The sequence below is a fragment of the Rana temporaria genome, chromosome 6 (assembly GCF_905171775.1).
Source record: "Rana temporaria chromosome 6, aRanTem1.1, whole genome shotgun sequence".
NCBI classification, from domain to species: Eukaryota; Metazoa; Chordata; class Amphibia; order Anura; family Ranidae; genus Rana; species Rana temporaria.
Window position 1 is genome coordinate 8387329 of NC_053494.1, and position 26295 is coordinate 8413623.

At 45.9% G+C, this 26295-nt stretch overlaps 1 protein-coding gene across 2 annotated transcripts in view; it reads left to right on the forward strand.

The window, feature by feature from the left end:
* Positions 1 to 26295, forward strand: part of SETD1A (SET domain containing 1A, histone lysine methyltransferase) — a 63999-nt gene that overhangs the window by 31343 nt on the left and 6361 nt on the right. For both annotated transcript variants that reach the window (XM_040356043.1, XM_040356044.1), the window contains exons 8-17: positions 7374 to 8189; positions 9846 to 10013; positions 10230 to 10314; positions 11125 to 11270; positions 12682 to 12751; positions 13168 to 13434; positions 14645 to 15943; positions 17878 to 18047; positions 21876 to 21986; positions 24140 to 24259. In XM_040356043.1, the coding sequence (XP_040211977.1) occupies positions 7374 to 8189; positions 9846 to 10013; positions 10230 to 10314; positions 11125 to 11270; positions 12682 to 12751; positions 13168 to 13434; positions 14645 to 15943; positions 17878 to 18047; positions 21876 to 21986; positions 24140 to 24259 (3252 nt within the window). The remainder of the gene's footprint in view (positions 1 to 7373; positions 8190 to 9845; positions 10014 to 10229; positions 10315 to 11124; positions 11271 to 12681; positions 12752 to 13167; positions 13435 to 14644; positions 15944 to 17877; positions 18048 to 21875; positions 21987 to 24139; positions 24260 to 26295) is intronic.

Consider the following 26295-nt stretch of genomic DNA (forward strand, 5'->3'; position numbering starts at 1 on the left):
TATCCCTAAAGATCCTTGTTTGGGGGGTATGCCTACCATGGACAGCAAGGCTAGGGTGGAGTTATTCCCATGTTGGTCCAGTCTTCGGATTTTTTGGTTTGAGTAAAGGATGGAAACCCCTTTAAACATTCGTACCAAGAGTGAAAAATGTGGTCTCCTAATCCCCTTGGGAAGTGTGGTGGACGCTAACCACCCCTCTGGGGGTCACGACTAAGAGCCAGGAGTGCTGAGATTTGGTTAAACTTGGTACCACTTTTATGTGTAATGGCGGCGCGCGCCTCTGCCAGGGTTACTATACCTGCGCGCTTCCCCCTTGAGGCTCTTTGTGCTCCCCCAGCTTGAGAACCTATTGCAACTCGGCTACCCAACGGTTACTGTGGCTGCATTCCCTACCTCTTCTTTCTGGTATAGCTCTGAGGAACATGATCAGGATGACATGCCTGTAGTGGAGCTTAAAGGGGTTGTAAAGGTGTTTTTTTTCTTTCTAAATAGGTTCCTTTTAAGCTAGTGCATTGTTGCTTCACTTACCTTTTCCTTCCATTTCCCTTCTAAATGTTTTTTTTCTTTGTCTGAATTTCTCACTTCCTGTTCCTCCTCAGTAAGCTTGCCCCCATCATCGAAGCCATTCTGGCATGGGGTTAGTCAGCGTGCTCGCTCCCTTCCTTGGGACTACATCCCTGCGGGGTACCATTGCTACTCCTATTGACACTGTTCACTCCTGCTTGGCATTGAAGCATCCTGAGTCTGCTCACCCAAAGATATCCAGCATGGAAGTGCCTTAAATTTCCTAAACCAGCTAAGACTTTCCCAGCCCACTCACTGGTGTAGAGCCTGTTTTCCAAAACGATTCACTCAACTGTATAATCTTTTCCCCGGTAGATCGTGCCATTCCTTGTATTGACAAGACCCTCATGGCTCCCATGGAGGATAGTTCGATATTCAAGGACTTGGTTGACAACATTTTAGAGACCCTTTTTTAAAGTTCTCTCTTTTCCTTGGTGGGCCCTATCTTGCAATTTTGCCATTGCTTCTGAGTGAGTGAGTGAGAAACTTATATAGCGCAACACATGCGAACTGAATCGCCTCTGGGCGCTTGGTATTCATTCCCTGAGTAAAATTTTTTGCCCTCAGAAGAGATGGGTTTTGATTTTTCTTCTAAAGGCCAAGTAGTTCACCTCCAGTCGAATGCTGGTTGGTAGAGCGTTCCATAGTCTAGGTCCTTGGACTGCAAATCTTCGTTCTCCTTTGGACTTGTATCTGGCTTTGGGTATCTGGAGTAGATTTTGGTTGGTGGATCGCAGAACGCGATTGGAGTTGTGAGCTTTTAGCTTCTCGCATAGATATTGGGGGGCATTTCCTTGAACACACTTATGCGTCAGACAGAGTGCCTTGAAGGTGATTCTGTCTTTTACTGGCAACCAATGAAGGGATCTCAGTGAAGGTGAGATTGATTCCCATGTTTTTTTCCCAGTCTTAAGTCGAGCGGCCGTATTTTGAACGACTTGCAGACGAGTGATTTGGTATTTAGGGAGTCCGAGATAGAGGGCATTCGCATAGTCAAGTCTGGAGTTGATAATTGTTCCCACCACCACTGCTATGTATTCTTTTGGAATAAAGGGAGTGAGTCTACGTAGTAGGCGCAGCAGATGGTGCGATCCGCTGACTACTGACCCTATTTGTGCCTCTATTGTCATGTAGGTGTCGAAAATGACTCGGAGACTTTTGACTTTGGTGCTAGGGGTGATGGGTTTTACCCAAAATGGGTGGGGGTGTCCAAGTTGTTGCGGGATGATTCTTTCGATTTGGCGTGAAACAGGAGAAGTTCTGTTTTCGAACCGTTGAGTTTAAGATAACTCTTCGTCATCCAATTTTCTATCAAAGTAAGGCATTTCTCTAGTCCGAGATAATGATCCTTTTTGTTGCAGATGCGAAAATACAGTTGTGTGTACGAGGCTTCTATAGCCTCGTACACATGATCGGTCTTCCAACCAGCTTTTCGGTGGATTTTGGTCCAAAGGGCGTTGGCCGTGAACTTGTTCTGCATACACACGGCAGAACACTTTCAGCCAACATTCACCAAACCGCATGGTTTTTCAGCTCTTTACCACCACCCTTTGGGCAACTTCTGCTATTGTTGGCTGATGTTTAACATTAGTTCTGAGCATGCGTGTTTGTACATTGGATTTTAGTTGGACCAACTTGCGTACACACGATCGGATAAACCGAAGTAACGTATTTATTGCCCAACAATTGGTGAGCATGAACAGCCAACTTTTGTTTGTTTCGTTAATTCAGCCAATAATTGTCTGATGGAGCACGGTCGATTATCCGACACAACACATCCGTCAGACAATTATGACCATAAAGTTGGAACCTGTGTACGAGCCTTAAGTCAGACCATTGCTGTCTGGATTAAACATTTGGCCCGGAATCCTAGTTTCATCCTAGCGGATGCCGCTGTCAAGTCAAACTTTTTGCCTATGGCTTTGTGCTTCCTTGGGGATGGCTTGGCGAACATACTTTGTCAAATCTCCAGGATGAGTCTTCCATCAATATGGATCATTTGAAGGTGAATGCCTATTTTGGTCCCTCCTTAGATCTGTACATCAAGGGGGTGAGAGTTTTCCCCCCCCCCCCCCCCAAAAAAAAAAAAAAAAAGGGAAGACCTGCCTCTCTACAATTAGGACTTCTACTCCTGGGGTTAGGAAAGGCTCCTTTCATCCCTCTGACTTCCATTGCCAGATTTAAGATGGGCAAGTACTTTCGAAAGAAGACTTGGCCCCACCAAACCAGCCAAGACTGATTCAAAGCCTTCTTCCAAGTAATGAATCGCCCCCTACTTCTAAGAGGGAGGAGGACGTCTGTAGGTCTTCTGGTCTGAGAGACTCTCAGAAGCTTGGGTACGGTGTCACTTCTTGGGGCTGAAAACTAGAGCTTCGCACTCCTCCCTGCTTCATACTTTTAAACTTTGTCTCCTTTCCTGACATGGTGGGTGGATTTGTTTGGTGTTGTCCGGCAGTCCTTATATCAAGGGGTTATTGCCCCTCTACCAACAAGAACTCTTTCAAGGTTTCTACACAAACCTTTTTAGGATTCACAAACCAAATGGAGAAGTCCCACAAATGGTGGGTTTGAAGACTCCCAACTTGTCCCTACGGGTTTGAAAGTTCTGTGTGGAAACTGCCAGGTCAGTCATTGCCTCCCTCCACTTAGGGGTGTTCTGGCTTCAATAGACATTTGTAATGCTTTTCTGCACATTCTCCAACATTTTGCCACATCAACGCTACCTGTATTTTGTAGCAGACCATTACCAATTTGTAGTTCTTCCCTTTTAGCCTGTCTGCAGATCCCAAAGGTTTTCACCAAGTTTTGTCCCTTGGATCATACCTTTAAATACCAGCATATTGGGATGGGGAGTAGTCCTGGATGTCCTCTCTGTGCAGGGTACTTGCTGGATGAAGCCCTCTTTCCATTCCTGTGTCACTTTGGGACCTAATCTGGTTCTCTCGACTCTTCAAAAACCACCTTTTTAGGAAAATTCCCTTGTCTGATCTAAAGGTGACCTTTCTTGTTACCCTCACCTGTGTGAAGGGTCTTTGAGTTATCCTTCGGATACCCTTTGAGTTGTCTTATCCAGCCAAAAGTCTCTGGAAAGCCGCCTTATCTTTTCACTTTAACCAGGACATTGTCCTTCCTTATTTCCATCTCCAAAACATCCAAAGGAAATCTTTCCATTGTCTTGAAATGGTACTTGCTATGGAAGGAAGTTAACTATCTACTAATGCTATTGAATTCCCTGTTTGTGCTCCCTGAGGGCTCCTGTTGAGGTCTCTTTGCTTCACCATAAATAGGTGGATCAGGCAAAGTATCACCACAGCCTAAGGTTTGAAGATTGGGTTCCTCCCTTGCTTGTTAAGGCACCCTTTTCCAGATCTGTTAGTGCTTTTTTTTTTTTTTTTTTTTTTTTTTAGCATCAGGTATCGTTTTCTCAGATTTTCAAAGCTGCCAGCTGGGCTTCTTTTCACACGTAAGAGGAGCCCCAGTCTGTATAAAATTAAGTTACTAGGCCAGTTACAAATACTGTATCTGCTGACTTTTAATTTTAAGAATACTTGCCTGCCCAGAGATCCCGCGATGTCGGTTCCCTGAGCCGTTTCGTCAATCTGCTTTGGGTGCAGGCGCCGGCATTGTAAGTAAAAGAAGACTTCACTGCCGTTTTTCCTACTGAGCCTTCGTGAGTCGCGCTACGCTTTCTAAATGGTCCCGCCGTTTTATAGGACCTGTGTGTGTCCCAGAAGGCAGTGGTGGAAAGGAGCCAGAAATTTTGTAGATTGTCTGTCGATCTTACCTGGAGGTAGGAGCGGGTACCTGTCAAAACCAGGGACCGCCCCCCTTTTCCTCCTCGCCAAAATTTGTGCACAAGCGAAGCTTCCCCTTTTGGGTGGAGCGCCGCTTTAAGCTTTACCAGGTGGATCTTGAGGTCTTCTCTGCCTCTTTTTGGCCATCAACCTTCCCTCTGAGTTTGTTGAGCCTTTCTTGGACCTGTTTGCTGTTGACACCCCGCCCCCCCCCCCCCGAAGCTGCTTCGAACGTCCCAGTTGTAATGAATAAAGAGCCTGTATCTCCTATTGTACAATTTAAGAAATTTTGAATTTTTGACTTTCCAGTAAAATGCATTGCAGGCACAGGTCCCTCTCCTCTATTAAAGAGTAGAGTTGGGCTCAGGCGTGTTCGAAATCCCACGAGACTGATCCGCCGGGAAGCCGACACTTCACAGCGCTAGTCACAGGCAGTGAAACATTTCGAGGGTTCGCAGCTGCACAGATCGAGAACATTACTCACTGCATGTGACTAGCGCTGTGAAGTGACAGCTTCCTGGCGGGAATCGGGGCACGTCGGATGTCGAACACGCCCGAGCACCATCTATTAAAGAGGCGCTCCAGTCATATTTCTGGAAATTAAGTCAGCAGCTACAAAAACTGTAGCTGTAATAAACCGAATACGATACCTGTCCCAGGATCCACCTCTCTCCTCACCCAAGCCATTTTTTATCCACCTGTCTTTGGTCCCCGGTGCCAGCGTCTTAAAGGGGTTGTAAAGGTGAAAAAAAAAATTTCCTTAAATATCTTCCTTTACCTTAGTGCAGTCCTCCTTCACTTACCTCATCCTTCCATTTTGCTTTTAAATGTCCTTATTTCTTCTGAGAAATCCTCACTTCCTGTTCTTCTGTCTGTAACTCCACACAGTAATGCAAGGCTTTCTCCCTGGTGGGCGAGCAGGAGGGTCAGGACACTCTCTACGTTGCAGATAGAGAAAGGAGCTGTGTGTTAGTGGGCCTCCTGACCTTCCTGCTCGCCCCCTCCCCCCTCAAGAGGCTTTCTCCACACCTGGGAGAAAGCCTCACATTACTGTGTGGAGTTACAGACAGAAGAACAGGAAGTGAGGATTTCTCAGAAGAAATAAGGACATTTAAAAGCAAAATGGAAGGATGAGGTAAGTGAAGGAGGACTGCACTAAGGTAAAGGAAGCTATTTAGGGATTTTTTTTTTTTTTTTTTTTACCTTTACAACCCCTTTAACTGTGGGCACTGAGCTGTGACAGCGGCTCCTCCTGTGTCACACCCTCTGCGTCCATAGCCGCAGAGTGTATGACTCGGCCCCAAATGAAGAGCCAAGAAGCCATGGAGAGAGCGATGAGTGATCGCGGTCATGGAAATTTGGGTCTCGGGTATGTAAAACGGGGGCTCAGGGGGGGCCGGACACTGCAAGGAGTTTACAACCCCTTTAAAACGGAACATATACCCCTTTTGAGTGAAGTTCTGCTTTTACTGTGATCTCCCTATTACTTGCTACAAAACTGAGGCTAGCTGGGAGTGGGAAGGGTTATAGCAGGATGTCACAGCGGGTTTCTTTTTTGTTAGTGTCCAATCATATGCAGCTATCTGCATATAACCCAATCCTAGCTATTAAAGAGCAAGTGTCCATCTCTGTGTTCCAAGAAACAGGTTTTGCTGAGAAGTCAAAAATCCTTTTTTTTTTTTTTTTTTTTTTTTTTTTTTTTTTCTTTCTTTCTCTCTTTTTTCTCTTTTCTCTTTCTCTTTTTTTCTTTTTCTCTTCTTTTTTTTTTTTTTTTTTTCTCTTCTCTTTTTTTTTCTCTTCTCTTCTTTCTCTTCTTTTCTCTCCTTTTTTCTCCTTTTTTCTCTTCTCTTTCTTTCTCACATGCACACACCATGTAATTTACAGAAGCTTATCACATTCATGTATTTTTGTCAGGGGGGGGGGGGGGTAGTAACCGTAACTTCCCTTTTTAAAATTTCACCTTTGCAGAGTAAAGTAACAGATTCACTTTAATGCTGGGCACTGCAGTGGCTCATTCATGGCAAAATGACCATGTCCCCTTGTAACCAACCTCCACCCCCTTGTCCAGGTGTATGTGCCAGTTTATGCCTCCTTGCTTACCTCCCTGTTGCAGGAGTTCACCATTGGCAAGTTCAATGCTGGATGCCCTCAATGCCTGCATATATTACAGTATTTCACTTTGTCTTCTTAGGCCAAGCACTATCACATGGGGGTCACTTGCTTTGCCATCTAAGAGCTACAGAGCAAGGGATTTGATGGGCTTTTAGGCATGAGGGATGTGAAGATGGGGTGTATTCACTAGGGTCGAAACAACTATTCGATTTATGAAAATAGTAATCGATTAATTTTCATAATCGATTAATCGGCCAGTAACATAATGGGGTTAAAAAGCTAAAATTAGCCCTTTATAGTACAAAAAGAGCAAATCCGATACTGTAAATATAAATTTTTACTGTCCCACAGCAAAAAATGAACCCCTTACAATAACGATGATTTTCTTATTTCTGTACTAATTGTATTTTTTTTTTTTCAACCTCATTATGTTACTAAACATCTCAGGCCTGGGTCACACCTCTGTGTGTTTTGGTGCTTTTTGCAGAAACGCACTACAGTTCATTTACATGGTTTCCTATGGAACACGTTCACATCCATCATTTGTTTAGCTGCTGCGTATTTGGAAGCATATGATGCGTTTTTGCAGCAATTTGTGTTTTTTTTTTTTTAATCTGCCCAACAACAAATTGGCCAAAAAAAAAATGTAAAAATGCAAATTGCAGTAAAGTTACCTTTTTGGTTATTAATCAAAACCATAATCTGCCAACTAATCGATTATGAAAACAATCGTTAGTCCACCCTCAAGGTTAATGCTAGGGCTGCAACTATCGGGAGGCCCATTTACTGTGCTCTGAATTTGCAAGGTGACCGTCCCTCTTTGAAACCCTTTATTATTTTGTATGTATTTGGTGCAGAAAAAAAACCTAATGTCTGACATCTGTCTTTCTTCTTTTCCCTCAGTTGTCTTCAGGAGAGGATATGGAAATTTCGGATGAAGAAATGGCCATGGAGATGCCAGGAGCTGCTGTTCCACCTTACCAGCTTCTGCCCCACCTAGCGGGACCTGCAGGAGGTTACCCATCGCAACATCTTCCTTCCCCTCTTTTACAGTTACCCCCCCACCCGCACCACCAAGTCCCCAATTCCTATCCGCTCCTGCCCAACGCTGCTGCCAGAGGAAGGCTGGGGGATCTTGGAGGCCATCCGCCCACCCCTCCACCCCTCGACCCTTCATCCTCTTCAGCCACGGCGGCTCCCCATATATATGATTTTGTGAACTCCTTGGAGCTGGTGAGCAGACTGGGTAACCAGTGGGGCGGAACTTCCATGTCCTTCCAAATGCAGACTCAGATGCTGAGCCGCCTACAGCAGAGCAGGCAAGGAAAAGGACAGCCGTACGAGGAACCCTATATTCCGCCATTAATACCCCACCCACTGCCACACAGACATAGACAGCAACACCTTCCACCTCTCATGGCTGAGCAGGTCTTTGGAGGGGTTTACCCCCTTTTCCCTGCTCAGCAACCCCAACATTTGTTACCACTACAGGACCTATCTACCAGAAACAACCAAACACTGGGACAGGAACCCCAGCCTCCGAGCTGGGATATGGAGATTGGAGTGGACCCGCACGCTACTACTATCGCAAGTGTGTTGTCTGCCCTTATCCAGGAGATGAAGAGCACTATGCAGAGAGACTTAAACAGAAAGATGGTGGAAAATGTTGCCTTCCAAACCTTCGATGAGTGGTGGGAGCGCAAGGAGGAGAAGGCAAAAGTAAGTGAAGTGTTTAATTGCATAGCTATGACATATTTCTTGGCATGCTTCCATAGACTTAAAAGAGAGTACACATCGTATTTAAAGCAAACACCCTTCCATGCAGGCTTTAAGTTGGTCATACGCCTAGAATTTTCTTTAGTTCAGTCTGTGAAATGATCAGAAGTCTAACGGATTCCCCCATCCATGCTGACAGCTAGGCTGCTGAGCTATTGTATTCTGTCAGTTCACATGAACCGTGCTTTCATACATTTCCAACAGGCTTCCTTGACAAATGTCTGTTGAAGAGGTGAACTGGCAGGGCCATACACTGCTCAATTTCAGTCTAAACTGTAGCAGTGTATGGACTAGCTTTGCTGTTTACTACGAACTTCGCAATTATTTTGTCTGTTATGGATTGTGGGGAATATCCCAGATTGTTTCACCATCAGTTAGCTTTGCTAGGGATGCACCGATACCAAGCATTTGTGTCGGTAAATGCTCCTAATACCAAAACCGCTACTTTGCGGTGCGGTTTATGTAAATACAAAGACATAGAAACTGTGTTTGCCATAACTAACCCTGTCTGTAATGTACAGGCAGATTTTAACCCCCACCCTGGGGTCTCTTTAAAAGGGGTTCTGAACCCTGGGGGAGGGAGAAAGGAACAGCAATCATGTGACCACATGATTGGAAGCCGTTCCTGCTAGCTACCAATCATTAGTGTAGCAAAGTGTAATTCCTTCAGTGTTGTCACATGAAAAGATATATACATAAATGTGAGGGGTGTACTCACGTGTGTGTGATAGTTTCAGAACCTTTTCCACCTTTTAATGTGACCTATAAACTGTACAACTCAATTGAACAACAAAATGAAATCTTTTAGGTGGAGGGAAGTAAAAAAATAAATATGGTTGTGCACACCCTTACACTGAAGCATCTTTTGCTTTTATTAGAGCACTCTTTTTGGGTAGGAGTCTGTCAGCATGGCACATCTTGACCTGGCAAGATCTGTCACTCTTCTTTTCAAAAACACTCCAAATCTGTCGGACATCTCCTGTGCACAGCCCTCTTCAGATCACCCCACAGATTTTTAATGGGATTCAGGTCTGAGTTCTGGCTGGGCCATTCCAAAACTTTAATCTTTTTCTGGTGAAGTCATTCCTTTGTTGATTTGGATGTATGATTTGGGTCGTTGTAATGCTGAAAGATGAAGTTCCTCTTCATGTTCAGCTTTCTAGAAGAAGCCTGAAGGTGTGCCAATATCGACTGGTATTTGGAACGGTTGATAATTAATTCTCTCTACCTTGACTAAGGCCCCTGTTTTAGCTGAAGGGAAACAGCCCCAAAGCAACACGCTGCCACCACACAGCTGCCCTGCCCCCTCATAAACAAAGAACTGTTAGAATTTTTAAGGACGTCCTTTTTTTTTTTTTTTTTTTCCTGAGAACTTGTGACAAATTTATAAAGTAAATTTTGGCTGCAAAAGTGGAAATGCTATTTAAGATCAACACTCTTAAAACTCGGTTTAACACTTCTATTTTCTATACCTCATAAGTTAAATATTTCAAACAAAGAAACAAGACGTGGAGTTAATCAGACTGGGGAGTCCGGATGTTCCGAGTAGAATTTTCATTGATTAAACTAGTTGCTGAATGTGTGTCTGTCTCTCTCCAGCCGTTCCAGAGTGTTCCCAAACCTGCCCCTCGGGAAGAAGACAAGGAAAAGACCCGTCCAAAAGAGCCTGGCCTGCTCTCATTGGTGGATTGGGCCAAGAGCGGAGGCGCTGAAGGTTTCGGGTTTGGCACTGGATTGCGGGAGGCTCTGAGACTTCCGTCATTCAAGGTGAGTTGACAGATGTTTCTAATTGGATAATCATACTGTGAAAAATGTATAAAGGCTCTTTGGAGGGATCTGGTAATTATGCATATAGGAGCCAGTCAAATTTTTGATGCATTATGGGAGAATCTGGTTCCTGAAGTCATCAAGAACATTGCAGACAGTTTTCATCCTCATGTTATGTTTGGGCTCACGTTATGTGATTCTCCTTGCTGCACACAGGTCAAGAGGAAGCAGCACTCGGAGGATGAAGACGGCGATATGAAGAGGCCACGGCCATCTACCCCAGCAGAAGAGGAAGAGGACGGTGAGTAGAAGTAGAGGCATCCCAAGGGTTCTCCTCTCCTCTCCCATTTCCCCCTCCTCCTCCTCTCTTCTAATTTCTTCTCCTCCCCTCGCTTGTCGTTTCCTCTCCTCGCTTGTCGTTTCCTCTCCTCGCTTGTCGTTTTCCTCCCCTCGCTTGTCGTTTTCCCTCCCCTCGCTTGTCGTTTTCCTCCCCTCGCTTGTCGTTTTCCTCCCCTCGCTTGTCGTTTTCCTCCCCTCGCTTGTCGTTTTCCTCCCCTCGCTTGTCGTTTTCCTCCCCTCGCTTGTCGTTTTCCTCTCCTCGCTTGTAGTTTTCCTCTCCTCGCTTGTAGTTTTCCTCTCCTCGCTTGTAGTTTTCCTCTCCTCGCTTGTCGTTTCCTCCCCTCGCCTTGTCGTTTTCCTCTCCTCGCTTGTCGTTTTCCTCTCCTCGCTTGTCGTTTTCCCCTCCTCGCTTGTCGTTTTCCTCTCCTCGCTTGTCGTTTTCCTCCCCTCGCTTGTCGTTTTCCTCTCCTCGCTTGTAGTTTTCCTCTCCTCGCTTGTCGTTTTCCTCTCCTCGCTTGTAGTTTTCCTCTCCTCGCTTGTAGTTTTCCTCTCCTCGCTTGTCGTTTTCCTCTCCTCGCTTGTCGTTTTCCTCTCCTCGCTTGTCGTTTTCCTCTCCTCGCTTGTCGTTTTCCTCTCCTCGCTTGTCGTTTTTCCTCTCCTCGCTTGTCGTTTTTCCTCTCCTCGCTTGTCGTTTTTCCTCTCCTCGCTTGCTCCCCTCTGCCCTCTTTTCTCTTTTGCTTCCTCTTTGACTGACACATTTTTCATCCAGTAGAGCGACAGAAGCAGACTCCATCTGAAGCACGGCCAGGAGTAAAACCTCCACAGAGGGATGGCGCACGAACAAAAAACAAACGCAGGAGCCCGTTCCATTTAGACAGCGAGGGTGAAGAAGCCTCTGAGGATTCTGCATCTGATAAGGTGAGAGAAATCGACATGGCCACCAGGAAAATATGACAATACTAGTCTGTACAGTCAGTTGTATTATTTAGGGATTCATACTTTCTACTGTAAGAGCGATTTTAAATGTGCACCAAGCCGAAAACATTCTAGATTTTTATAGTGTAGAAGACTTCAAACCCCTGTCTGGTTTTACTGCTATCAGGTGCTGTGTAGAGATTTACCCTTCTGACCCGGTGACATTTTTATCAGACAGAAAGTGAGGGAAAACCTCAGAATTATTCTCAGCTGGGCATATACACCTTAAACCCCCCATACACACCATTAGATTTATTTTCTGCAGATTTTCGTCTTCAGATTTACCAAAACCATGTAGTGCAAGGGCCTGCAAATTGAAACTCTTAAGGTCTGACCTCATATTATATGGTTTTGGTAAATCTGAAGACAAAAATCTGCAGAAAATCTAATAGTTTGTATGGGGCCTAAGGCTGGATCTGTGTTGGCAACCCCTAACCATCCTTCAATCTAACATGGACTCTATATTACGAGATGATCAGCTGGACAAGCCCCAATCCAATATCTCTATAAGGCACTTCTTCCGTCAGTCCCTTTTGGTCTGGAGGGTTTATACTCTGCATGGCAGGAAGATTATCCAAAACTGGTCATGGAGGACGTCTGTGAGAGCGCCCCTTTTTACAATTTAATTACAGTTTGAGACCGTCTTAGTCAGTATAAGTTGCTCCATCGCATTTATTTAACTTCCCTGAAATTGAATAAAATCTATCCCGGGGCTTCTGGCCAATGTTGGAAGTGTGGCAGCAATGAAGCAGACTTCAGTCATATGCTATGGTCCTGCCCCAATTTGCAATCTTTCTGCGGTACAGTTATTGAGTTCATAACTTCTCTAATAACAATCCCCCAAACCGTCTCGGTCTGTTTACTGGGCTTGGTGGTTCCCTTGGCACACCGCAGGGCAGCCAGAACCCTACTAGTGGTGGTGGTGGTCTATGCTCGAAAAGCAATTTTACAATTGAAACAACCAGTGGAACCCTCCCTTTTTAAAATTTTTGGAAGTCCTTAATGCAGCTGTATGTCCTATACAAAGCAACTTACTATTCCTGTGGAGGCCCGAGTACATTTTTGACATTTCATTCATGAAACTACGCTCGCTGCTATCGATCTCCAATCACGAGCCGCCTCAAACTGGGGGAGCCCATGGAGTTTTGTAGCTTAGGTAAGTAAAACGGGGGGGATGCACTTACACATGATGCCAGAAATATGTGGCACATTCTAGATGGCTACCATTCCCCTTTTGACTGAGGATTCTGGGGCTTTTTTATTTCGATGAGTTTAAAATGTCCTCCTTTTTAGTTTCAAAGGATGGTCTTGTATTTTTAGCCACTGAGTATTTATTTTTTTACTATCCTCCCAGGATGATGATGATGATGATAGCGATAGCAGCAGCAGCAGCAGCAGCAGCAGCAAGGATGAAGATTCTGAAGGTGAGGTGATGTGGAGGACACATTTCAGTGGTATAATATAAAAAAAATTGCAGTATATTGTATTTTTTTAAAGCTGAACGAAGATTATATATATATATATATATATATATATATATATATATATATATATATATATATATATATATATATATATATATATATATATATATATATATATATATATATATATATAATCTATCTGCGTAAATTGATCGTAATTATCGGCGAATAACACGCATCCTAACACTTTTAGAGGGAAGTTTCAAGGAAAAAAAAAAAAAACATTCCACAGCCCCCTGCGTATATATATTTTGTACATCCACATCATAGGTCTTTGTTTTGTCTGTAGCATTGTCCTTTTTTGTGATTTATGTATTAACTTATTTCTTCCTGTACTCTTTCTGGTCTTTGCTCAGAAGAGACCCCTCTGGCCAAGCTCTCCAACAAGATCGTCTCGGACGACAGCGACAGCTCCAGCGATGAGGACAGCAGCTCGTCATCCTCCTCTTCCTCTTCATCCTCTTCTTCATCGTCCTCTTCATCCCCAGCCTCCTCTGATGATGAGGAAGATCAGGAGGATGAGACCTTAGAAGCTCGCCCAATTCCTGAACCTTTCAGACCTCCCAGCCCACCAGAACCTCCTCCAGAACCTGAACCCATCTCGGAGAAAGAGGAGAGCCTGGGTAAGTGTTCAGATCATTTTACACCCTGTTCCTTGAACTTCACAGCTCATCAAGCATCCTGCAAAACATCATATAGACTGTTCTAAACCAAACTGCACGAGCGCTTCCAAGGCATTCGCTTTGTCAGCTTTGCTGCTTCTTCTGGGGGGGCTGATGCATTAAGGTGAAAACTTCTCACACCCCAGAAGTCGAGGATCGGGGCCACTCTGTGCAAAACAAACTGCATGGTGGAGGCAAGTATGACATGTTTGTTTAAAAAACAAACAAAAAAATACAACAAAGCCTTACAGTCGCTTTAACTCCGACTAAAGTTCCACTTTGAAGAGGAGCTAAGCTTCTCTCCAACGGGCCCTGCCCCTCGCCAGTGCTGGCTTCCTCTTCTGGTCTTCATTGGGCAGTGTGGGATGACGACACTCGTGCACATACACATGAATCCGTCATGCCGGGACACGGAGCCCGTGCTGGCAATGTAAACCGCTATGCGCATTAGTCGCTAGAGCCAGAAAGCACTGTGAGCAGGCAGGTCGGTGTTTTTTTATTGCAGAAAATGTCTCTTCTGCAATAAAGAGTCTGCCTGCTCGCAGTTCAATTTTAGTTCCAGTTTAAAGCTGAGTTTTAAGCTACTTATTGTGTTTGTTTGTTTTTTTTCTCCCCCTCTTCTCATCAATATACTAATGAAATGTTAAAATCAATTCATTTCAAAGGTCTATCTGAGCTAGGTCAAGACACTGGCTTTTGGAACACGGTTATCAAAAGAATGAACTCATACTAAAAGTAATAATCTTATAATGTAGCAGTCTCTATTTGACCCGCTCTTCTTGCCTCTTCATTGGCTAGATTGATAGCCGTGTAGCCATTGGCTCCCGCTGCTGTCAATCAAATCCAATGACGCCGCGGCGGGGCCGAGTCGTACAATTGGCAGCTATGGACACCGATTGTATTGCACGGGAGCGTTCCCGCAAGCTAACCCCCTCTGGAGAGAGATTCCCAGAAACGATTGGCTCTTGCGGGGAGGAGCCGCTGCGGGGACCCCAAAAGAGGACAATTGGGGCCATTTGGTGCAAACCGGACTGCACAGTGGAGGTAAGTATGACATGTTTGATTTTTGTTTTTTAAATTCGAACCTTTACAACCCCTTTAATGAATCCTGTTTCTCTGTAATTTTCTGTTTTCTTTATTTGATGCTGACTACTTCGATTTTTAATTTCAGATGAGTCTCCATCAGTCAAACAGGAAACCCATCTAGAAGCTCTACCCCAAGAGCCTCTACCCCAGCCTCTTCCAGTCTCTCCCCCCAAACCATCTGCCCCTCCATCTCCACCACTACCACTTCTTCCTCCACCCAAAAAGAGGCGAAAAACCGTCACCTTCCTCCTTTCTCCGGAAGAGGAGCCTGAACCCGCTGAGAGCAAACCTCCAAATCACATGGTTACAGAGAAACCGCCCCCTGAGATTCTACAAAAAGCACAGGAAGAGCCAGCGTTGGAACCTTTGCCACCACCAGCAGAGGAACCACCACTGCCTTCACCGAAGGCTCCTTCTCCGGTACATTCACCAGAGAAGCTTTTGAGCCCCAAAGCAGAGCCTGTACTGGTCCCACAGCCTGCCAAAGAGCCTTCTCCTCAGAGGATACCTCCAGAACAGCTAACAGTATTAAACCTCCCTTGGGACCATGCCTGTCTGGTCAAGTCCAACCCGCCACGTGTCGGACTAGAAATCATGCCACCGGATGGAGAGGATATGTTAGATGATTACGATCAAGAGGAGGAGGTAAAACCAACTCTTCTTCCAGAACTTCCACAGAAATCGCAACCAACGCCTGCCTCTGTACAAGTGCCGCTAGAGCCAGAAAGAACTGAAAATCTAGAGGAACAACTTCTTATCCCAGTGCGGCAGATCTTACTGGAGCATAGTTACGCACAGATACCTGCCTCATTAAAACAGCCTCCCAAGAGGCATCGCGGAGTGTCTTTAGACTTGGAAAAGCCAAGCGACTTCCTCCATGTCGACTTGGGTCAGCCTGTGCTGGAGGCCCCAGAGGAGGTCATTTGCGTTGGAGGTGGCTTAGTACCAGGACTGGAGGCCAGGACAGGTTTGTTGGATGTTGGCGACCTTCATTTGTCATCCTCCAGGAAACTGGAGGAGATTATGGCCAAAGCAACTCGCGAGGACTCTAAGAGTAAAAACCGAAAGCAGCAACATGCCAAGGAAGTGATAGAGCCTGGGGAGGTAACATCAGACGAAGAAGACGAAGAGGAAGATGAGGAGGAATTCTGGATAACGACGCGAGAGTTGAGGTCTCACAAGAACCGTCGTCCTTTAATACCTGCTTCCCCGCCAAAATACGAGGTGCGCAGCGAGTTTGAACAGATGACCATTCTCTATGACATTTGGAACCAAGGGCTGGATACAGAAGACCTGTATTTCTTGCGGGAAACCTATGAGAGACTGCTACAGGAGGACCACAGTACAGACTGGCTGAATGACACCCACTGGGTACCCCATACAAATATCCTTTTAAACAGCTTTTAAATGCGGCCTGAAAAGTTATTTTGATATAGTAGGCCATTCCAGAGTGGGCAAGCTCTGGCCCTCTTGCTGTTGATGGGCTTCTAGACCTAGCATGTTCAGAAGCCGCAGGACAGAGGTTTGAGCAGCACTTTTTTAATTACGAAGGTCAGACTCCGACAAATAAAATCCAGACTGCTGGATCCCTAGAGACCCCAGCACCAGTCTTTCCCTCTAAAGGTTTGGGCCCAGTATACTGGGTAAAAAAAAAAAAAAAGGCTGCTGGGTAAGGTTGCACTATAGCAAGTCAAGAGTGGAAATTCAGGATATTACTAATGTCTAGCAGTAACTGGTTCTCTTTAGAGCGGAGGTCTCTTATTGGTGGCCTTTCAGCTGTTGGGAAACTACAAGTCCCATGAGGCATTGCAAGGCTGACAGTTACAAGCATGACTGCCACAGGCAGAGGCATGATGGGACTTGTAGTTTCACAACAGCTGGGGGGCCACCAGTTTGAGACCCCTGCTTTAGAGCTATTAGGAGTTACTTTAGAGTCCTGCACTTTGACCAGCATTCTGACTTTTTGGTGGTCTTGAAAATTGCAACCCTTTCGCTGCCTGGTCCGTACGCCGTACCGAGAGAGAATCGCACACAGGAATGAGTGTAAAACTGACAGGCAGACTCCTGCCTGTCCAGGTGGAAGTATTCGGACGGCTGCGCTGCCACCCAATTGCTACCACACATGCCCGGTACTGAAGCCCCCCACACGCCATGTATTCCAGGCTCTGATTGCCCATCTGCGCGTCAGGGACTGACATGGCAGGTGGAGGAAAGCTCTCCTCCCCTTCTTGCTCTGACCCGGAAATCAACATGTACGTTGTCCCTTCCGGATCACCTGTCACTTTCCTGACTAGCATAGCCAGGAAGGAGTGTATTTGTATTGCAATACACATCGCATTCCTTCAGTGGTGTCCAGAGGAGACATGGAGATTAGAGTCTGCAGGTCTCAAAGAGAACCTGACACCTAAAAATCACATAGGGGACTATTTTGAGAGCAATAATTCTAGCACAAGACCTCCTCCATAACACTAAACTGATGGCCTGTAGGGGGCTTTTGAAGTGTCGCCTATCGAAAATATGGCGGCGGGTGCAGCCGAGGGATGAGCGATTGCGTGGCTTTGGCTGCCGACATTGCGGGCGCGCTGAACAGGTAAGTGTCCATGTTTTTAAAATTCAGCAGCTGCAGTATTTGAAAAAATGTATCTCGGTACAGAAATAGAAAGTGATAAACGGCCTCATGGTGTGGTAATATGGGACCCAGATTTAATAAAACTAGGGATCGTCCGTTTATCGGCGCCCAATATTCACTTTTTTTAGAAGCATCGGTGAAAAAAATGATTACCGATATTGCTTCAAGGAGTTTTACCGGGGTGATGCATTCAGCTGCAAGCATCACCCCGGTACCGTTCTTTAGAGCTGACTGTTTATTGTAATAACAACTGATGCGGCTCAGCAGCTGTTTGGCTGTTATTGCAAGCACTGGGAGGGGACGTTGTTCCCACCCCTTCCACAGCCTTCTGCCGCTCACCCGGGCTCTTCTGTCCCACCGGAAGGCCCGAGCAACCAGCCGGTACGTCTGCTGGCTGGTCGAAATATCGGCAGGAGAGGCGGCTGAAATATCGGCACAGAAAAAAACCATATCGGCCGATTCCTAATTAAAACTATAAATATACACTCGCATAGCATATCGGTAAAAACAGAGAAAACTCCTCCAGTAAGTCTGCCGCAGCTGTTTGTATTATGACCTCACACAGGCTCCGCCCTATGCGTTTCTTCATAAAAAAAAATGTCAGTGGCTGGAGTTCTTTAAATTGCATTTTAGAATGTATGTATTGGTACATCTTCTGCACACTGTTGTCTTCCTTAACACCACCTCACTCACCAACATTGCTGACCCCAAGAAAAAACGTAACAAGCAAGATGGCCTCCGGGAGCACCCGACGGGATGTGCGCGCAGTGAAGGTTATTATTCCATCAGCAGGAAGGACAAAGACAAGTACCTGGATGTGATTCCTGTATCTGTACGGGAACTGGACAGTGACATGCAGGTCTGTATCATCTGACTGGGTGACGATTTGTACCAAAGTGAAGAAGTCTAGATGCTAAGCCGTGTGTGCGCCAATGTTTTCTTCTGTTCTGTTGTGTGTCTTTTTTTTTTTTTTTTTTGCATTTCTTTCTGTTTGTCCCTGGTCTTCTTTCAAGTTAAAGAAGTCTTACAATTTCCAAATCGTTGTAGAATTCTCCAGGGGATCAAGTGCATGGAAGATTTGTTCCTGTTCTGATCTGTGGTTGCACTATATACAGGGATATGCAATTAGCGGACCTCCAGCTGTTGCAGAACTACAATTCCCATGAGGCATAGCAAGACTCTGACAGCCACAAGCATGATACCTAGAGGCAGAGGCATGATGGGACTTGTAGTTTTGCAACATCTGGAGGTCCGCTAATTGCATATCCCTGCACTATAACAAGTCCTGAGTGGAAATTCAGGATATTGCTTATGTCTATCAGTAACTGGTTCTCTTTAGAGCAGTGGTCTCCAAACGGCGACCCTGAGGCCCTTTGCTTGCATTTATCCGGCCCGTGAGGCATTATTCCTGACACTGACACACACTATCCCTAGCTCTCCTAAGTATTTTGGGGGCTCCCGCCTGTCATTTCCTGCCCTGTCACTTTAGAAACATGTAGAGGTGTGGACACGTCACAAGATTTTAGCATAACGAAGTGATCAGACTTAATAAATCTGAGGAATCGGAGAGTCCACTGCAGAGGGAAGACGAATGTGCAGCTGCAATCGATGAGCTGTGGTGCTGACATGGCTGTCGGTGTAAGATGGATATGTTCTTTGTGTATATCCTGGGTGTGACTCATCCTGGATGGGAAGCCTTGATGTCACAACCCGGGGTAATTATCAGAATGCATCTTTTGTGTGTATTGGCACAGGTTCAATGAAGCGCTATACATGATGTCACAACCTGGGGTAATTATTAGAATGCATCTTTTGTGTGTATTGACACAGGTTTAATGAAGCGCTATACTCCCCCCATACAGCAAAACAAAAGTCATTCATATAAAGGAGAGGAATCTGGAAGTGTAGACTTAATTACATCATTCCCTAACATCCAGCAAAGAGAAATGCCACAACTGGTCACTACATTCCAAATCTGTGTTCATACTCCTACCACATAATTCACCAATCCCTTTGCAGTTTAATTGATCTCCACAATCTTTGAAAGTGGGAAAATCACGCACTGTTGATAAAAAAAAAGACAGGATCTCCTCTTACATGACCGCCTGCTGGGCGGATTAACTATTTTTATATTACTGAGTTTAGTAACACTAAACAGGGGTTGTAATGGTACTATTTTTATTTTTTATTTTTTTCCTAAGTAGCTTCCTTTTACCTTAGTGCAGTCCTCCTTCACTTACCTCATCCTTCCATTTTGCTTTTAAATGTCCTTATTTCTTCTGAGAAATCCTCACTTCCTGTTCTTCTGTCTGTAACTCCACACAGTAATGCGAGGCTTTCTCCCTGGTGTGGAGCGTCGTGCTCGCCCCCTCCGTTGGACTACAGGAGAGTTGGGACGCCCACTAACACACAGCTCCTTTCTCTATCTGCAACGTAGAGAGCGTCCTGACTTTCCTGTAGTCCAAGGGAGGGGGCGAGCACGACGCTCCACACCAGGGAGAAAGCCTTGCATTACTGTGTGGAGTTACAGACAGAAGAACAGGAAGTGAGGATTTCTCAGAAGAAATAAGGACCTTTAAAAGCAAAATGGAAGGATGAGGTAAGTGAAGGAGGACGGCACTAAGGGAAAGGAAGCTATTTAGGGAAAACAAATTGTAACTTTACAACCCCTTTTAAGGTAAGAACTGTTCCAGTGGAAGAATCGCCCTATCCCCCCTATACTTGCCTTAGTGGTATCTCAATCAAGTCGTCCGCAACGGTCTTTTTTTTGTTTTTTTTTTTGCTCTCTCTCCCTCACGCTCTCCCTCACGCTCTCCCTCACGCTCTCCCTCACTCTCTCACTCACTCACTCACTCTCTCACTCACTCCCTCACTCACTCCCTCACTCCCTCACTCACTCCCTCACTCCCTCACTCCCTCACTCCCTCACTCCCTCACTCCCTCACTCACTCCCTCACTCCCTCACTCACTCACTCCCTCACTCACTCACTCACTCACTCACTCACTCACTCACTCACTCACTCACTCCCTCACTCCCTCACTCCCTCACTCCCTCACTCCCTCACTCCCTCACTCACTCCCTCACTCCCTCACTCTCTCACTCTCTCACTCTCTCACTCTCTCACTCTCTCACTCTCTCTCACTCTCTCACTCCCTCACTCCCTCACTCCCTCACTCTCTCACTCCCTCACTCCCTCACTCCCTCACTCTCTCACTCTCTCACTCCCTCACTCCCTCACTCCCTCACTCACTCACTCCCTCACTCTCTCTCTCACTCTCTCACTCTCTCACTCTCTCACTCTCTCACTCTCTCACTCTCTCACTCTCTCACTCTCTCTCACTCTCTCACTCCCTCACTCCCTCACTCCCTCACTCTCTCACTCCCTCACTCCCTCACTCCCTCACTCTCTCACTCCCTCACTCCCTCACTCCCTCACTCACTCACTCCCTCACTCTCTCTCTCACTCTCTCACTCTCTCACTCTCTCACTCTCTCACTCTCTCACTCTCTCACTCTCTCACTCCCTCACTCCCTCACTCTCTCACTCTCTCACTCACTCTCTCACTCCCTCACTCCCTTTTAGGGTAGAGGGATTTTTGGAGTGTAGCGATCAATTTACGGGACTAGCACAGGTTTAATATCATTCTAAAGAAAATCGAAAGCCCTGCACGGGTAGGTCATGTATGTATTTTTAGGATATGATTTCCTTTCACTGGAGTGTGCCTTTCAAAGTATAAGGGATGAAACCCCTGTTGGTGCATTTTTTTTTTTTTTTTTTTTTGCTGTCAGTTTCCTGTTTGGGACAGGAAGTGAAGGGGAATCTCCCAGAGATGCAGCAGAAAGTGAGAAGAAATCTCTCCAATGTGAGGGGAATGGCAAAAACTAAAAATAAATATATTAATAATCCAGACGTAAATGAGCTAATCAAAATATTTGGTAACAGTACTAATGTTAGTGTATTTATGAATGAAGGCTGATGGCGTGATTTTGCAGTCTTTATTCACACATAGGCCAGTCTGGGCTCTAGAAGCACAAATTGGCCTTTGGTGATTTAGACCCCTTTCATACGCTGCTATTTCTCTTCCGTTCATAGACGGACACAGCATCCTTTGACAGTAGGGAAGCGGATATAACCCTACTGTCAAAGGATGCTGTGTCCGTCTATGAACTCGGAGAAATGGATTTTACGGTGAGTACAAAAATCCAATTTTTTTACCGCCGACTCTATGGGCGGATTTGCGGCGCAATTCACCCACTAGCGGGCGCATTTAACCCCTGCTAGCGGCTGAGAAGGGGTTAAAACCGCGCTGATTTCAATGGGCAGCAGCGGTGGAGCATTGGTTTACACACCGCTCCAAAGATATGGCTAGCAGGGCTTTTTTTTACCGTCCTGCAAGCGCAACGCTCCAGTGTGAAAGCCCTCTGGCTTTTCACACTGGAGACAATAGAGCAGCTGTTTGAAGGCGGATTGCAGGCGCTGTTTTTAAAGCTATAGCGCTTGCAATATGCCTTCAGTGTGAAAGGGGTCTTGGCTGGTTGGAGCGTCTGCGGAGGGGGGGTGGTGGGGGGAGAAAGCCCTCTGCGTTGGAGGATTACCTTATTTTTTTTTACATGCTCTTCTTGCACCCAAACACTTCAAGTCTTTAGTTTCTTACTTTGTTCATTTTTTTTTTTTTTTTTTATACAGGGTACAAACAGGGTGTTGTCTGAGCGCCGCTCAGAGCAAAGGCGTCTACTCAATGCCATCGGTTCGTTCTCAATTTTGGACAGCGACTTGCTAAAGCTCAACCAGCTGAAGGTAAGTGGTGGCTGTAATTCTTTGTTCTGAACACAAGAGGGCGATGTTGACGTTTTTGGTAATGGGATTGGACACGATGCATGGTTGAGAAATGCTCTGTCAGCCAAGCACTACAGTACAGTGCTAATTCTGCCTTGTCAGTTGTGACACCCGACATCGCAAAGGTTTACATGTTGTTATTTTTACATAGCTATTACCAGAAGTCTCACTGCTGCCAGAAAATACACCATGCTCTAGTTCAGGGATCCTGAAACTACGGCCCTCCAGCTGTTGTAGAACTACACATCCCATGAGGCATTGTAAAACTCTGACATTCACAGACATGACTGGGCATGATGGGAATTGTAGTTCCTGAACAACTGGAGGGCCGTAGTTTGAAGACCCCCTGGTCTAGCTGGTGGCTGAGTATTTTTTTTCTTTTTTCGGTAAAGTGCCCAGAAAAGATTAAAGGGTTTGTAATCTCTAGAAATTCGACCAACCAAGCCTTCAATTCCACCTCATGTTGCTACAGAAAATAATTTATGTGGCCGGGAATTTTCTTTTCTCTCCGGGAATTTTCTTTTCTTGTGCTCATGTGCATTTCTTTTTCGATTTCGGCTACTTTCACACTGGGTCCGCGCCGATAGCCAGGCGTTTTTTTAACCCCCGCTAGCGGCTGAAGAAAGGGTTAAAAAAAGCCTATGTTGCGGCACATCCGAATTGCTTTTCAGGCGATTTGGAAGGCGCTGTCCATGCATTCCAATGGGCAGGGGCGGTTTAGGAGCGCTGTATACAGTGCTTTAAACCGCCCCAAAGATGCTGCTTGCAGGACATTTTGTAACGTCTCGCGCTTTCACCCTGGGGTGGCTTGGGAGGCGATTTTCAGGCACTTTGCAGGTGCTATTTTGTATAGAAAACCAAAAAAGGGGAAGGAGTACCCCCCCCCCCCCCCGGGACTTTATGGTTCTCTTTCTGTAACTCCATTTTTAGTGCTAAAACTCCAGTGTGAAAGTAGCCTTATATTCCTCACATCAGTCTCCCATCATTGATTGGAAAAACGTTCGTTAGTTTTTTTTTTTTAAACTTCCCACATGCCCGATTTACTAATTCTATAGCCACACAAAAATCGGCTCACTAATGGTGCGAAATCTGAGCGAAAATTCTTGGATGCGTTTCTTAAAAGAAAATTATTTTCGAAAATTCGACGCATGTGGGGCAAGCCTTAAAGCGGTTGTACAGTCCCAGAATTTTTTTTTTTTTTGTCACCTCTAATGCAAAAGGCATAATGAGCTAGTATGCACCGCATACTAGCTCATTATGAAATACTTACTTTAGAACTAAGCATCAGTAACTTACCTGGTCCACGCCGAGGTAGCCGACATGTTGCCTCGGTGTGTCTTCCGGGTATCGCGGCTCCAGCGCTATGTGTGGCTGGAGCCACGATGTCGTCACTCCCACTGCAGTCAGCGGCTCATTGCGAGGGGAATTTACGGTTTAGGAGATGTATATTTTTTTTACCTACAGGTAAGCCTTATTATAGGCCTTGTTATAGGCTTACCTGTAGGTAAAAGTACAAAAAAAAAAACTACAACTTCTTTAATGATGACATTCATGTGCCCAAAGTAACCCTTGAGTTGTGTGTCTTTATCAGCATGGAAGCAGATCCCCGGCATGGTCAGTTTGCATCCCTCAGCTCATAATTGGAGCTTGCATGTATGTTGTGCTCCACATAGCCAGCCCGATTGACACCCCTGTCCCTGCCCAACCCTGCTTGCACAGTCCCCCTGCATTTTGATTGACAGCAGCCTTGGTGTCAGAACCCAGCAGCCGGTAGTAGTGTGGGTAACACTGGTATGCAACTATGTTCCAACACACACACACACACACATGCCCCGCTTTCTCACACACACACACACACACACACAGTAAAAACTAGAAAGGAAACCCTGTGCAGTCACATGACGTTTGTAAAAAGGAAAGCTTTACAGGAAACGCAAGCTTTATTACACGCAATGGCCCTTTACTGGGAAGACTTGAGTTTTTTTGTTTTTCTTTTCATCCGTGAAGAGACTTCACAGATACAAAAAAACTGTAGTTGGGCAGCTACACTATTGGTAGGACACGACACATTGCCCATAAATAAACTGCGACCATGTTTTTATCTGTTTCTGCAGTTCCGTAAGAAGAAGCTGAGATTCGGCCGCAGTCGCATTCATGAGTGGGGTCTCTTCGCCATGGAGCCCATCGCTGCTGATGAGATGGTGATTGAGTACGTCGGGCAAAACATCCGTCAGGTGAGGCTTTGTTCAGCCACTAGATGGCGGCGCTACCTCCTATTTTCACAGCCTGGTTCGGCTTTGTTTATCCATTAGATGGCGCTGCAATGTCCATTTTCATGACTTGTCACCATAACCTATTGAGGTACAAAATCAATGGAAATGTCCGTTATGTTCTAGTTTATCTTCTTGCTGAAAAGTATTATCAATTCCACTCAAACGCCATTTTTTTATTTAGTTTTTAACCACTTCCCGCCCGGCCTATGGCCGATTTACGTCCGGGAAGTGGTTATGAAATCCTGACAGGACGTTCTCGAACGTCCTGCAGGATTTCATGCCGCGCGCGCCCGTGGGGGCGGGCATCGCGGCGATCGGTGGTGCGGGGTGTTAGTCTGACACCCTGCATCTCCGATCTCGGTAAAGAGCCTCCGGCGGAGACTCTTTACCACGTGATCAGCCGTGTCCAACCACGGCTGATCACGATGTAAACAGGAAGAGCCGTCGATGGCTCTTCCTCACTCGCGTCTGACAGACGCGAGTAGAGGATAGCCGATCGGCGGCTCTCCTGACAGGGGGGGTTAGCGCTGATTGTTTATCAGCGCAGCCCCCCCTCGGATCGCCACACTGGACCACCAGGGATGCCCACCCTGGAGCACCAGGGTGGGCAAAAAAAAAAAAAATGTCAAAAAAAAAAAAAAAGTCTAAAAAAAAAAATAAAAAAAAAAAAGCATAAAGAAAAAAGATGCCAGTCAGTGCCCACAAATGGGCACTGACTGGCAACCTGGCAAAAATAAGTGCTGCCACCCCAGTGTCCATCAGCGCCACCCCAGTGTCCATCAGCGCCACCCCAGTGTCCATCAGTGCCACCCCACAGTGCCCATCCATGCCCAGTGCCCACCTATCAGTGCCCATCTGTGCCACCCATAAGTATCCATCAGTGCCGCCCATCTGTGCCGCTTATGAGTGCCCATCTGTGCCGCCCATGAGTGCCCATCTGTGCCGCCCATGTGTGCCCATCTGTGCCGCCCATGTGTGCCCATCAGTGCCGCCTATGTGTGCCCATCAGTGCCGCCTATGTGTGCCCATCAGTGCCGCCTATGTGTGCCCATCAGTGCCGCCTATGTGTGCCCATCAGTGTCGCATACCAGCGCCGCCAATCAGTGCCACCTCATCTGTGCCCGTCAGTACTACCTCATCGATGTCCATCAGTGCCATCTCATCGGTGCCCATTAGTGCCGCCATATCAGTGCCCGTAATTGAAAGAGAAAACTTATTTACAAAAAAATTAACAGAAAAAAATAAAAACGTAATTTTTTTTCCAAATTTTCAGCCTTTTTTTAGTTGTTGCGCAAAAAAAAAAAATCGCAGAGGTGATCAAATACCACCAAAAGAAAGCTCTATTTGTGGGGAAAAAAGGACGCCAATTTTGTTTGGGTACAGTGTAGCATGACCGCGCAATTGCCATTCAAAGTGCGACAGTGCTGAAAGCTGAAAATTGGCTTGGGCGGGAAGCTGCGTAAGTACCTGGTATGGAAGTGGTTAAACCCTCCGGGTTTTTCACTTCAATGCATTGTATACATTGAGGTGAAAAACCTATTGTAGTGAACCAATCCCCTTTTTTACTCGCCTGAGCCCGTTCGTTCCCACGCCAGAGACGCGCACAAGGAATCCATTGGTTAAATTTAAAGCAAGTTGGCTTTTTTTAACCGATGGTTAAATAACCTATGGGGCCCACACACGATCGGTATTGACCGATAAACGGTCCACCGGACCTCCTCTGGTTAACCTATCGTGTGTACGAGACCTCACAAGATATCCTTACAATGGAGGAGTGCAGGGTGTAGCAAGATGGTGACGAAACATCACTTCCGTTACACTTTCTGACGGGTCAACACAAGCATCAGTGTTGGCACTAATCATTTGGGGGGGGAAATCTGACAGGCTGGTTGTACACAAATCAATCATTGTATATACTTGTGTACAACCAAGGTGACCATGCATGACTGAAAATTCAGCCGGTCCCTGCTGAACCGGCCAAATTTTGATCCATGTAT